This window comes from Salvia splendens, unplaced genomic scaffold (assembly GCF_004379255.2).
Source record: "Salvia splendens isolate huo1 unplaced genomic scaffold, SspV2 ctg519, whole genome shotgun sequence".
Lineage (NCBI taxonomy): Eukaryota > Viridiplantae > Streptophyta > Magnoliopsida > Lamiales > Lamiaceae > Salvia > Salvia splendens.
Window position 1 is genome coordinate 1 of NW_024599174.1, and position 14,941 is coordinate 14,941.

Genomic DNA, 14,941 nt, shown 5'->3' on the forward strand with positions numbered 1-14,941 from the left:
AATAAGGACTTGAGCAATTCATCACCTCCACCTTAGAGCCTTATAACTATGAAAAGTAACTTTCAATCATTTCGTGAAATGGAATTTTTTGATTGAGAAAACAAAAAAGTGTTACATGAAATATGAAGCATATTCCATGTGAATAAGAGTTCAAACAGCTTTACCTTGAACACGAGCGGAACCACAATCTGACTCTGACATTTTAAATTCATCTTTTACTTTTTCAATCTCCAACTTCAGTTTCTCAGCAGATGACATGTTGTCAGGATGAAAATACTGTGCGTCCCATGAAAAAAGTAGTATTAGTATCACACAGCTTACACGAGGCAGTGCTAAAACTTACGAGCAAACTGGAAGAGTGATACAAAGAGTAACCTTGCAATTGTGAGCATATCTTTCTTTAAGGAGACTATAGGTTTAAGGGACAACAAGCATATAGGAATAAAGCATATAGTTGCAACAACGTAAAACATTATACTCCCTCCGTCCCAAGATAAGCGACTCACATTCCTTTTTGGGACGTCCCAAGATAAGTGAGCCATTTCCTTTTTTGGCATTCTCTCTTATTTTTTCTCTCTACTTTATTCACTTTCCACTTTACTAACAAAACCTCATTTTCTTAAATCCCGTGCCGAAAAGTTTTAGCTTCTTATCTTGGAACGGAGGGAGTATAAGAAAATTGATCATTAATCGAATGCTTATTAAAAATCTACTTTTCGTAAAGCCATTCTCATTGTACATGAGAGTACAATAGGATCCCACCGCAGAGGGTCTTCTATTGCAGCCCATGATGCTTGGCATTTATGACAAACACTTGTTTAAATTCCAATACATAATTTGAAGTGACAAACTACTATGCGATAGTGGTCATTGTCATTTTCAATAAAATAACCTCTTGGTGAAATACATGCACTTGTGTAACTGAATAAAATGCCAGACACCAAAATATAGTAATGACAACAAGCAGACAAAAAAACAATAATTCTAGTTTTCCAGATTTTCAGAAAATATTCTCAGTGAATTTGGAAAATATATATTGTGAATAAACTGTGGCAACAATGACATGCACAAAAACACAAAGATGCGAACTTAACAAGGATTCTGGAATGAAAAACACATTAAGGCTGCTTAGAAACCCATTGGACAGATCTCGAACTGCTACAGCTTTTTATAAGAATTTCGTCTAGTATTAACTTAAACTTGACTAAGCACTTCACATGAATATTCACCTTAAAAGGTTGACAGGCAAAAAGCGCTACCAATATGGCAACAAGATTAGATCACACAAAACTTACATTCTCAATTAAATGATCTTTTGGGGGGTCCTGCTATCTTCTCATCCAGGGCCACACCCATGGAACCCAAAATATTAATACTCACTGCAATAGTTTAACCACTAACAACATGTTAGACAGCAGATTTGTTAACTGTTAATCAAGAACCAACCATCATCTCTAATGTGTATATAAGGCATTGCAGGTATATTTTTTAAGTTTATTGAGGAAAATTTGAAGCCTTCCACGACCTGTAAAAGAAAAACTCTTGAGCCTGGATAGTCCCAAAACAATAAAAGACAACTATCATGCAACTGAGAAACACATGCAAGTGAGGTATAAATCAAGGAATCAAATATAGATGAGGACACTATAAAACATATCGATTTTGTCAGTCACTTACAAGTGTATTTGTGAGTTATCTGACATGTATCATATTTATAACTAACTGCTGACAGCAGTTTCTTTTTCAGCAGGTTATTAATCAGACACTGAGGTCTGAGGGCATGTCCACTATGGTTCAGTCAAAATTTCTCTTTCACAAATTATTCTCAACACGAAAATGAAACTCCACAATCATTGTAAATGCAGTTCCCCAACTCATCCTGATTTCGAATGCACTCAGTTGTATATTTTCCCAAATATCCCAAAGCCACCCAAATGCTTGCTCAGTTGACTTATTTCCCAACTTCCATGCTCATTCGCTCTATGAAAACCAAGACCCTTTCATCCCAAGCAAAAACACTTGATTCTTTGCATTTTTAGATGTTGGCTGTTGGCATAATTATTTTGCAATACCAATAAACAGCAACATCAAACGTATTCATACAACAGCATACGAACATGCTACATAGAAATTCACTCCATCATAAGAAATTAAGAACCAGCAAATTCCACAAAGAACAAGGATGATTAATTCCAAAAAGATGAGTTTTTAGGTATAATTACGAAATTAAACCTTAACAATATCAACTGCATACTGTTAATAGAAAAACAAAAGCAATAAAATCAATCAGTATCAAGCACACTAAGCAAAACCAAAAGAAAATGAACAGAAACTGCTAACCAAGCGGCCCTTTCTGTTTCTCCTTTTGGAGACTGTCCTTGTGTATTTTGAAAAGACCATCTGCAACTACATGCGGGAGTCCTGTTCTATTCCCCATCTCCTCATGCTGGGCCTCCCTGACCTTAGCAAGCCTCTCGCTCATTTCCTGCAACGAAAACCACTTCCCCTTCCGCTTCCCTGGTCTCATCGCCTGTAGCCTCTTCCCCAATTCCGAACGGTCATGAATCTTCCCAAACCCCATACCTTTTCCTCTCCCATCCAGTGAAGCTTTCACCCTCAAGCCCTTGGTAAAATTCGAAATCGCCGACGAATTAAAGGGCTTCCTTCCAAAGCTTGGGCGAATGGATTCGAGTGAGTGATTACCGTCACCAGCACCGATACTAGACGGATCGCCGGAGTTTTCGCCCTTGGATTTGATGTTCTTCTCGTAGAGCTCGTGCAGCGAAACGTATTAATCGACGGAACTCGGCGGCGGCGCGGTGCGGGAGCGGAACTCCGAGAGGCGCTGGCGCATGTCGTCCGTCGGACTGCGAGGAGGGTGGCGATTTTGGAGGGTGGCTTTGACATCGTTGAGGCTGAAGGAGGCGTTTGAGATTGATCGTCGGGGTCGGAGGAGGATGAGAATTGGCGGAGGGGGCAAGGATAGGGGCGGAGATTGAGGAGGCGTTTGGTTATCGCCGCCATGTCGGTGCGGCAGCGTTAGTGAGGAAAGAGGGGTTTAGGGTTGTAGCTCGGATGCGACGCCGAGGATTAATCAACCATTCGCAATTTCAATTTTCAATCTTCAATCAAACCATTGCGTAATTGTTAGTTTGATAAGGAGTATATGTTACTTATTCTCGCGGCAAATGAGTGTATCTATTCTCGCGGTTTTTGTTTACCGTCCGTCCTTAAGAATATCTATTTCCTCACTTACACATCAACCTCTCTTCATCCGTCAACACTGCTCCACCTACCTACCTTTTTCTCAATTGATAAACTCAACTTCATAATCTCTCTCCACGTACTTCTCTGTTAATCCCTCTATCTTCCACCATTTTTTGGTTTTTTTTATTCGAGATTACAACAACCCCTTCTTGCCCAATTCTTAATTTTCTCTAATCACGCTATTCTCAGGCCCTCTCTTTTACACCATTTTTTGGGTTCTTAAATTTAATATGAAGCACATTCACAGCCTCTTGCCCCATTCTTAATACTCTTTATTGCTTATACATGCTATAATTACATAATTTACTTGTGCTCCATTTTTGCTCGAGTACATTATATTGACAATGAAGATAGATGAGGGCAGAGTAACAATATCCAAATAGAGAGAATTTTGTTTTGTTAGTTAAGTAAAAAAATGAAAAAATAATAAAACAAAATTTAACGTGTGTAGTTGACTACTTTAAAAAATAGAATTTGACTTGTTAATATACTTATATCAAGACAAAAATATTAAACAGTTGTAAAGGTTTAAGAGATAAATGTTACCAGTATTTGCCATTTATTTAAACAGGCTCAAAGTTGCATGCATGAAGCAAATAATCAAATTGACAAATAAAGAAGACAGTGCATCCATTTGGCAAGTGGCAAATCCATTGAATGGCAAACCAGTCCAAAATGTAAATTGCCAAATCTATTTAATTGTGTACATTTTGTAAAACTAAAGAAAAAACTACAAGTTTGTCACTAAATGCATCGCTGATTTTAGGTAGATATTTAAATATCCAGAGGCCATTTTCTCATTTCACCCTTAAAATAGATACGTCATACGTATTTATATGACCAACACCTTATAAAAAATGGATATATTTATTGTTGAAGAAGATCGCACCATATCATGAGGAAGATATGGGCAAATTATCTTTTTACCTTCTTTAGGAGATATGAAATATTTGTAATTATGTTAATTAGGTTTACCTTGTAGAGCAATCCCTACTCCTATATATTGGTACTCTATGTACAATGTAATCATCTGAAAATAATATACAATACGAGATTACCGATCCTTTAAACATGGCCTCAGAGCAGATCGATCCTTGGCTCAGAAACGTTTCATCATAGCCAATATACCTTTCCCGACCTATTCCAGCCAAAAACCAACCGAGCAAACCACAATCCTGCATCAAAATGTCAGAGGGAGACGAGACAAAGGCAACCACAGAACAACCGATTACAAGCCTAAGAAACAGTAAGGGCATTACTGTTGCATTCAAGTTGAATGGAAGAAATTACCCCCTTTGGTCACAATTGATCAAAGTGAAAATTGGAGGCCGAGGAGCCTACTCATACATCCGGAACGAGCCGCCGAACCCAGGGAGTAAATGGTTCGACGAATGGGAAGAGAACGACTTGGTAGTGTTCTTGTGGATCGTTGACAATATCGAAGACGATATCATCTCCGATTTTGCACACCACCAAACATCCAAAGCGCTATGGGACAGCCTTGCGGTAACATTCGAGAACAAAGCAGATCGGTACCTCATCTACAACCTGGAAGAACAAGCAATATACATCAAACAAGGCAACATGGATCTGGAAACATACTACCGGAAAATCCTTGGGCTATGGATTAACATCGATCGATGCCAAAAACAGCCGATCAGTTGCTGCGATAAAGGAATCGACCAATTCCGAGTGCATTCAACCGAGAAGCGATTGATCAAGTTCCTAACGGGACTAAATCAGGAATATGATTCCATCAGGCGAGAGATCCTGAAAGAGGACCCAACCCCATCAGTCGAGGCCGCCTACGGAATGGTGAAGAAGGAGGCGGCTCGACTAAATATCATGCCACCGGCATCCTCTCCACCAACCGAAGGAGCTCCTGGAGTAACCGAGTCATCATCTGGGGGGGATCGGACATGGTTTAGCCGCTCAAACTCAGCGCCACAACTACCGCGCACCACCTCACCCCGCCGCAGCCACGCACCGGCCGGATAAATCTCGGCTGATATGCTCTCACTGCGGAAAACCGAGACACACCAAGGAGGAATGCTTCCTCCTAATTGGATACCCGGAATGGTGGGAGGAGAAACAGAAGGAGAGAGCTCAGGCGAAGCTCGCCATCGGAGTAGACGAACGCGGACAACAGAAGCAATACGGGGCTGGAAATAGAGAAACACAATGGGGCAACCGCTGAGAGTGCAAGCCTCAACCGGCGGCGGCGGCGTACGGGGGGCCGGCAATTTCGCCGAGAAGGAGGAATGGAGCGGCGCCGCCCTTGGAGGTAGAGGGTTTGGTTTAAAACCCTAGTAATTACATCTATCTTCCTATTTTAATCCCCACAAGAAACGTTATTACACATTGACCCCCATGCTATTACTTGCTGGCCCCCAGATTATGTGACTTGTCAAAACCGACCCCAAACTTTGATAAAAACCAAAAAAGCCCCAAATACTTGCAGTTTTTTGTCAAAAAACCCCTTTGCACCTCTAGAAAATATTTCTGCTGCATTTCACGTTTATCATGATGATAGAAAAAGTAATCGAGGTTGGATTTTTGATTGTGGGGCTACAGATACAATGTCCCCAGACCGGAATGATTTTAGTAGCTATGATGTTGTTACTGATACATATATTAGAACTGCAAACGGGGAATTAATCACTGTTGTTGGGTCGGGAACCATTGATATATCTCCCACTCTTCGATTGTCAAAATGTTTGCATGTTCCGACACTGTCTCAGAGATTGATGTCCATAAGTCATGTGACTAGGGACTTGAATTGTACACTTCTGATGCACCCTACCTTTTGCATATTACAGGATATTCAGACGAAGAGGATTCTTGGGCGTGGCACTGAGAAGCAAGGACTCTACTATGTGGACGAGATAGCTCAACATGGTAGTGCGATGCTGGCTCACGGGTCCACGAAACAAGAAATTTGGCTGTGGCACCGAAGACTAGGGTACCCTTCTCCTAGTTATTTTAAACTTCTTTTTCCGAACCTTTCTATTCCTAAAGATTTTTCCTGTGAAACGTGTGTTTTGGCCAAGAGCCACAGACAATCATTTAAACCTACCAACACTCGTATGAATTCCATTTTTTCCTTGATACATTCTGATGTGTGGGGCCCTGCTCCAATTGTTGGTGGAAATTTTCGTTACTTTGTTATTTTTGTTGATGACTGTACTCGAATGACTTGGATATATTTTTTGAAACATAAGTCTGAAGTCGTGGAAAATTTTATCTTGTTCTTCAAAATGGTCCAAACACAGTTTCATACCACCATAAAAACCATTAGGTCAGACAATGGGAGGGAGTTTGTTAATAGTTCTATGACCCAGTTTTGTAAAGAGAAAGGAATGATCCACCAAACATCATGTGCCTATACACCAGAACAAAACGGGGGGTAGCAGAAAGGAAGAATAGGACGATCCTAGAAATTACCCGGGCCCTTATGATCGAATCCAAAGTACCCAAACATTTCTGGCCAGAAGCCATCGCCACAGCCGTGTACCTCATGAACCGTTTACCTACAAAAATTCTCAACACAAAAACCCCGCTTGATATCCTATCCAAAATGACCAAAATTCCCCAGCACCTGAACCTTTCACCCAAAGTCTTTGGCTGCACTGTCTATGTGCATATCCCTAAACACGAGAGAACCAAACTATCACCATGTGCGACCAAGTGTGTCTTCGTCGGATATGGGATTAACCAGAAGGGATACCGATGTTTCGATCCCCACACAAAAAAGGTCATTACTACCATGAATTGTAATTTCTTAGAAACCGAATTCTTTTACCACACCCACCTTAGTAGTCAGGGGGAGAGTGATCCAGGCAGTTCATCGGACTACCTAAGTTGGGTGGTGCCACTTCCAAACTCTTCGATTGAGGATCTAACAGAACCAGTTGTCACTACCGCCGAGCAAGTCTCGCCACCAGAGTCATCTCATCCACCCTCAGATCCTCCTCAAATGATATCCGAGGTAATTCTTGATCCCGATGAAAGTACAGTTTCCCCTAACCATAATGTGAGTACAGATGTTCCCGAAGAGGATAACACGGTGGATAGTGACACTGGGAGATACATTCTTCCAAATCGAACTACAAGAGGAGTCCCACCAAAACGATACTCTCCTGAAAAGGTTGGAAAGAAGAGTCGGTACGGGGTAGCGAACTTCGTACAAGGAAATCTGGCCAAGATGGCCAGAGCTTTTGAAGCGGCATTGTATGAAGACGAGAAGATTCCACAATCGGCAGAGGAGGCAATGAAACATAAGCATTGGAGGGATGCTATGATCACGGAAATGAGAGCACTAATGAGGAACAATACATGGGTAAAAGGCAAGCTGCCCGAAGGAGTGAAGACTGTTGGGTGTAGATGGGTGTTCACGATAAAGAGAAGACCAGATGCCACAGTGGAGAGATACAAGGCCAGACTTGTAGCAAAGGGATATACCCAGACCTATGGAATCGATTATGACGAGACCTTCTCGCCTGTGGCAAAAATCAACACCGTAAGAGTCATGTTCTCAATTGCAGCCAACAAGGATTGGCCACTTCACCAATTTGATGTGACTAATGCCTTCCTACATGGGGAACTACCAAAATCGGTTTTCATGGAACCTCCACCTGGATTTACTGATGAGTTCCAAGCAGGAGAGGTATGCCAACTACAGAAGACGTTGTACGGGCTAAAACAATCTCCAAGAGCATGGTTTGGACGGTTCACGGAGGTGATGAAGAAGTATAGATACAGACAGAGCAACTCAGATCACACACTGTTCATCAAGAAAAGAGTAGGCAAGATCACGTGTCTGATTATTTATGTGGATGACATGATTATCACCGGAGATGATACTGAAGAGATGAGCGAGCTCAGAAAAAACCTGTTTAATGTGTTTGAGATGAAGGATCTAGGACAACTAAAATACTTCTTGGGTATAGAAGTGTTGAGATCAAAGAAAGGGATATTCATCAATCAGAGGAAGTACATACTCGACCTCTTGGCTGAAGTAGGTATGCTTGACTGCAAACCTGCAGATACTCCGATGGTTCAGAATCACGGGCTACAAATGACGAAAGAAGCGAAGCCTGCCGACAGGGGGAGCTATCAAAGGTTAGTCGAGAAGTTGATTTACTTATCTCACACTAGACCAGATATTGCATACGCAGTAGGAGTAGTAAGCCAGTTCATGCATGCACCTCAAGAAGAGCATTGGGAGACAACTATAAGGATTGTTCGATACTTAAAGGGAACAGTTGATCATGGGCTTCTGTTCGAGAAACATGGACACTTGGAGATAAGCGGTTTTACTGATGCAGATTGGGCTGGAAATCCAAATGATAGGAGATCAACCGCGGGGTACTTTACCTTCGTCGGAGGGAATCTTGTGACATAGAGAAGCAAGAAGCAGAAGGTGGTAGCACTGTCTAGCGCGGAAGCAGAGTTTCGCGGGATAAAGAGCGGGTTGACAGAATTACTATGGCTAAGGAAACTTATGAGGGAATTAGGTCTTTACTCATCTCAGACGTGTAAACTATTTTGTGATAACAAGGCAGCCATTAGTATCTCTGAAAACCCAGTCCAACATGATCGGACAAAACATGTGGAAGTAGATAGACATTTCATCAAGGAGAATATCGAGGCAAGAATAGTTGAGATGCCATTTGTTAAGTCCGAGGACCAGCTAGCTGATATTTTGACCAAGGCGGTGAATTCAAAGCTGTTTCGAGAAGTATTGTGCAAGTTGAGCATCGGGAATCCCGTCGCTTAACTTGAGGGGGAGTGTTGGAGAAGATCGCACCATATCAGGAGGAAGATATGAGCAAATTATCTTTTTACCTTCTTTAGGAGATATGAAATATTTGTAATTATGTTAATTAGGTTTACCTTGTAGAACAATCCCTACTCCTATATATTGGTACTCTATGTACAATGTAATCATCTGAAAATAATATACAATACGAGATTACCTATCCTTTAAACACTTATAAAGGAACATTAAATTATATTCTTACATTGGTATCTGCGAAGATGGTAATGAATAATGTGGCGGTTACCGCAGATAATATCAAAATTAAACTCCCCCCATTCATATAGATGTAGCAAAACGAATGTAGGAGTACATAAAAGGCTATTTTATTTTCAAATGTAACCAAAGGCGTCGATCTATTTATACCTCTTGAAATTCAAAAAATATAACCTTAAATAAGAAACCATAATTAGCTTCGATGCATTGATAGATTCAGTAAATAAAATTAGTAATGTAGAATTAAGTCAATTAACTATAAATATAATAGTTGAATAAATATTTTTTAATTGATACATTATACTTACTAATTTATGTAGACTTCTCTCGATACTCGATTTTTATGAGTATTCATTCATGTCTTGAACGGCTCACATTATTTTACTAGTAATGGAAGAGAATATCTTCCTCTCTTATTGAATACCGCCAAGATTTCATAGTTTTGATTTGTGTATTTCAGAGCAAATTTTGATCTGATACTAAAGATCTTATTTTTATATAAAATATTTGCACTCGTCTTCCTTAGCATCATCATTTACGGTAAAATACTCCAAGAATAGTTAACAGGATTTAGTTTTACTTTTCAATTGACAACCTATGTGCATTCAATCACCCACAGTGAATTAAGATCTTATGATGATGAGCATGGGATAACTAATTGTGTATAAAGATACGAGAGATATTGACGTTGTTGATGAAATATAAACGATGTTATTTAAAGCCTATAGATTTGAACCAAAATTTACCAATCTAATTTGAAGACCCACAAAGTAAAGTCAAATCCTCTTTATATCTATCATCACTTCAAAAACAAAAAACAAAAAAGCAAATCTATAGCCCTAATCTGCACTCTCCCATAATCTGTAGATCAAGTTAGGTCGAATATGGACATGTCGGAATTTTCCGGCAGTCTCATAGATGGGCGATAAAGTCGTTCAAGATCCGTACACATTAAAGCATGAGCATCTTCAAAGTCGCATGCAAGTAACAAAAGCATCCCACAAATTCAGAATTTTGAGATGTGGGGCCAGTCCCCGCTCATTACTAAAATAATCCTCAAGCAATAATAGGAAAAAAATAAAATTAAAAATAACAAAAGAAGAAAAATCATCACTCCATCCATACACACAGTCATACACCGGGCGCTTTCAATTTCAACGCCCACACAAACACACACACACACTCATGTCACACCTCTGCTCCTCATCTATATAATTATATTTATTCATTAATTAATTCTTTATATATAAATACACACCTCGCCCTCGGATTTCTTTGTCACCAGACTCACCACCATTCCATTATTTCCCAATTTCCATCTCTCTCTCTCTCTCTAAACTAAAGGCTAAAGCAGCATGGGTGGCGCCGACGAGGAGTGGGTCAAAGCCGCCTTGACAGACGACACGATGGTGGTGGAGCTCCTGGTGCGCCTCCACGCCTCCGCGCCGTCGCCTCCGCCCCCGCCCGTCTTGGTGTGGACCGTCCGCCAGCGCCGGTCGAGGCCCGCCGCCACCAGGAAGCCAGCTCAGAGCCAGCGAGCTAGCCCTAGCACGCCGCTCTGCTGGACCGGCGGCGGCACATCCCTCAGCGGTGGATCTGGCGGAGCCGGCGGCGGCGGCTCCGAGGAGTCCAGCAGGCCACACACCCAGAAACTCTCCACCGACGTGAGATCTAAGGTTTGTATACGATGCCGATGATGCATCGCCGTCCGCGCATTGCTAAATCGTTTGAATTCATAATACTGTACATCCAGTTTTCCGGCAGCCGGCGCCGATTGGCTGCGGTTTCGGTTTTTTATTGAAGGAGGAAAGTGTGTCGTGGCAGTTGCCATTCGGTGGGTTTAGTAAATTGACCGCGCTACCCCTGTGGAATACGGTTATTTACTGCCACGCTCCTGGAATAAGTCAGAATGACTTTGATTCCATTGTTGGCTTCTTCCCCACTTCACCTGTCACCGTTTTTTTGGGTTTCGGAAACCGACAAGTGTGCCCATCGGGGGGTACTTTTGTCATTTCATTCTCCTCCCGGCGCCGGTTCTTTCACCGGTCAGGATCCCCCATCTTTTGGGCTCTTCCCAATCTCATCCTCTCTTTTTGGATTTTTCAGAAAACGATAAAATTCGGCATCGTTGTTTTAACTTGAATTTCCAATTTTAACGCGTGAATATTGAACTCTCCAATTTTTCACCTCGCCTCATTATTATGCTTCTTGTCGTCGCACACCTTGATCATGTCCTGAATTTACTAAAATGACCCTCCACCTTAAGGGGCAGTTCCGTCAATTTCGTACCTTTTTACTGCCTATTTTAAGGTGTTGTGCGGATTGCTCGATTGCGATTTGAAATACTAGAAGTTGTTATCTTACTCCATTTGATTGGAGGGTGTCTGAGTTCACTGTTTACAGTCAGCAATTTTCTCTGGTCAAATGATTAATCAGGCTTCTGTTAGCAATGTTACGGATGAGGGGCATATCGGTCAATTCGTGTGGTGGGGGTACCCACCCCCTTGTTAAGCGGTGGCGTGTTTTCGTGGCAAATAGGTCTCTGCGTTTGAAGTTTGGTGAGAGCGTTGTTAGTGGTTGTGCACTTTATGTAAAAGCCCTTTTTTTATAAGTAAAATTAGGGAAAAGGGGGTTGCGATTCGGTGCGGCGGGAGCATTGTGTCCATTTCAGACCTCCTTGTCTTTTACATCCAATCATTCTGTGCCAATTGTACAGCAGGAAAGCGAACTTCCCTAGGCACCACCACACAACTGTACTTTGTGTCATGTCTCTTTTATTTGCCGCCTCAAATTTTAAAAATTTATAATTCTAGAATAAATACAATCTTCTTGAAAACAAACTACCTACTACTATTAGTTATTTCTCGTGGAAATCATGGCTCCACATTGAATGTAATTTGAATCTTTATGTTGTCTGGAAAATACTGTGTGAGAAAAGTATGAATTGGTGGAGAAAAATTGTAAGAAGAGGGATGATATGGGTGGGTTTAGGTTTGTGGTTGGGGGTTTGTGTGTGTGTGTTTAGATAACTAGTTAGTTCACCAGTTTCAGATTCTGTTAGCTTATACTGGAATAGAAAATCAAAGTATTGAGAACTAGACTTGTTGTGTACTGGTTTCTCTTCAACTTCACTCACACATTCAACTTTGCTTTATTTTTCTATTATAGTATCATATTTCTTCCTCCTATTTTCTTGGCTGTAGATTGTGTTTAGTAGTTTGACGGCTGGCGTGCTGAGTTGAGCATTGAGCTATAAATAACTTAGCCATCTCGGCTAAAGTTGACGCATTAGGTTTGTCGAACAATATGATCTATGTTGCCCCCTTCTGCACTAACTCGGAGGTCATTGAGTTGTACTGTTATTCCATTACTTTTTACCAACAAGTACAGTTATTTCCGATGTGCACCTGTTTTGGAATGGGTAAAGATAATTTTGGAATACTTGCGATTCGAGTCAATATCCTTGTTTGTTTAGGATATTTCCATCTTTACCTGTCCTTGGATTCTTGTTCATCATATGTGCTGAATATCTATATTCCGTCATCAGCAGACTTTAATTTTGAACTGATTGTTTTGTGTTTTATCTTTTTGCAGCTTAATGGTGATAGTGGCAAATCCATCTCAAAGAGGTCAAGAAAGAAGAAGGTAAACATATTGGGTTTCATTAAGCTGTAAAAGGGAATGCAGTGACTGAACCTGCATCTTCCTGTCAAATAATTTGCCTACAGAACATGAGCTACCATAAATGTTAAAACTCCATGGCACGGCACGTCTTCACTTTTTGATACGATTGTGCCATCTAATTATTATGAGAAAGAACTAGAGAAATCTCCTTCATCACTTACATGTTCCATTTACTAGTACGTGCATATTGTACTATTACTTGTGGGCACATGGAACAATATGTGAATCTATTATTATGTCGGCCCTTTTGTGTGGCTCTAACCAATTTACTTCTTCCCTGTTGTTCACAGACCTTAACGGAACTAAAAGACGAAGAGAACTCATTGCTAAAGGAGAGAAGAAACTTGAAGAGAGTAAGTACTAAGTACCCAACTTATTCCCCATGATTGTGATTGAAAAAATTTTGTTGATGTTTGCTGCTCAATGCTGACATCTGCCCCCATTATTCGCTTCTCAGGATATTGCTGCATTACGCATTAATTTGGAGGAACAAATAGCTAAAATGAGAACTTGAAGAGAATAAAGGTGCATCTACATTCTTCACCTATTCAATCCTCGTCTCTGTTTGCTGTTAACCTGTTATGTTGGTTCGTTGTGTCTCCGGTGATTTCTGCTTCTTAAACTTTAGTTGAATCTATCAATCTATCGCCTCGTGCAACCAAACAGACCATTCACGTATTTCTCGTCATTATGAGACAGAATTTCAGATGTCATGTTGGTGGTTTCGACTCTGTAGAAGTTCAATTTATTCCCATATCCCTTTCTGTTTCTCCTTGAACAAAAGCTCCAACGTCCCTCCCCTTCTCTCCTTGAATCTTGTATTTGTCTCAGACAACGGCATTAGCTGTTTTCTTATTTCGAAAAACTAATGTCCCTTGTCTATGCAGATCGAGTTGCAACCCCTACTTGATGCAGAAACGGTATTTTCAACCAAGGAACCAGTTTCAGACAACCAGCTGCATCCAGACGGTCCCGCCATTACGCCACCACTAATCTCAGACAAAGCCGTGGCACTACACTCAAATGACTGCCCTACATCACCTATTAAAGATGCCACAACTAGTCATGCTTTTATGCTTCCTGATCTAAACATGCCCTTCGAGGATGCCTGCCCTGATGTACTCTGCAGTGTCAGCTAAACCGGACAGTTAGGTTATACTCCCCTACTAAGTCAGACGAAAAACATAACGAGTGACACATATACTAAATAAGGGCTAACCTTGCTTTAGGACAAAGTGTAATGTAACTGTATGATAGTGCCAATCAAACAATACATGTTTGACCAAAGTGTCTTGTTGTAGTTAGGATCTATTCTTTTTTTTGTTTACTTATGGATGAAGAGAAGTTCCGAGGTTAAGTTTAGATCACAACTCTTGTTATGGAGCCAACTTTTTGGATCTGTAATTTGCTTGTCTGCTGCGTAGAGCATACCCGTCCCCTGTGCCCATGTTTCTGCTCCCATCGTGTGTTCAGGGGCGTTTGGAGATGAGATGTAAACATCTCATGTAATAGCTAGATGTACATAGGTTGTCTTTTCTAGGGAAGACTTTGGAGCAGTTTACTCACATATGTTGTCTTTACCTATGAGATTGTAGCCCTCTTGAAGCATGTTTTAGATCCAAGAGAGAGATATTGGACATGAATACATGAATATTTTCAGTGCATCTCTTTTTTTACTCAACTCTTTATATTCAATGTCTCACTAATTATGTAGGAAAAGTATCTCTCCTTCTCAGTTGCTTATGATATTCTCTCTATATTTTGTTTGTCAGTGCCATGATATTGAGATATATAGTTGACTCGACTAATCTGCTATTTTCACAATTCTAGACCTACATAAAAATGCAAAATGAGGACTTACAAGAATCTTGGATTTGTGGAGGGATTCAAACAAAGTATACATATATATGGTCTGACTTTGCTCAATATGTTAATTTGTTGAAATCTGTAAATTTT

The 14,941-nt window shown here is 40.7% G+C and overlaps 1 protein-coding gene across 1 annotated transcript; it reads left to right on the top strand.

The window, feature by feature from the left end:
• The first annotated feature begins 10,435 nt into the window (after window positions 1-10,435).
• Window positions 10,436-14,649, top strand: LOC121790444. Its single transcript, XM_042188659.1, has 5 exons — window positions 10,436-10,977; window positions 12,896-12,946; window positions 13,276-13,338; window positions 13,443-13,510; window positions 13,873-14,649. The coding sequence occupies exons 1-4, from the start codon at window positions 10,657-10,659 to the stop codon at window positions 13,497-13,499; spliced, it is 492 nt and encodes a 163-aa protein (XP_042044593.1). The 5' UTR covers window positions 10,436-10,656; the 3' UTR covers window positions 13,500-13,510; window positions 13,873-14,649.
• The last annotated feature ends 292 nt before the right edge of the window (window positions 14,650-14,941 follow it).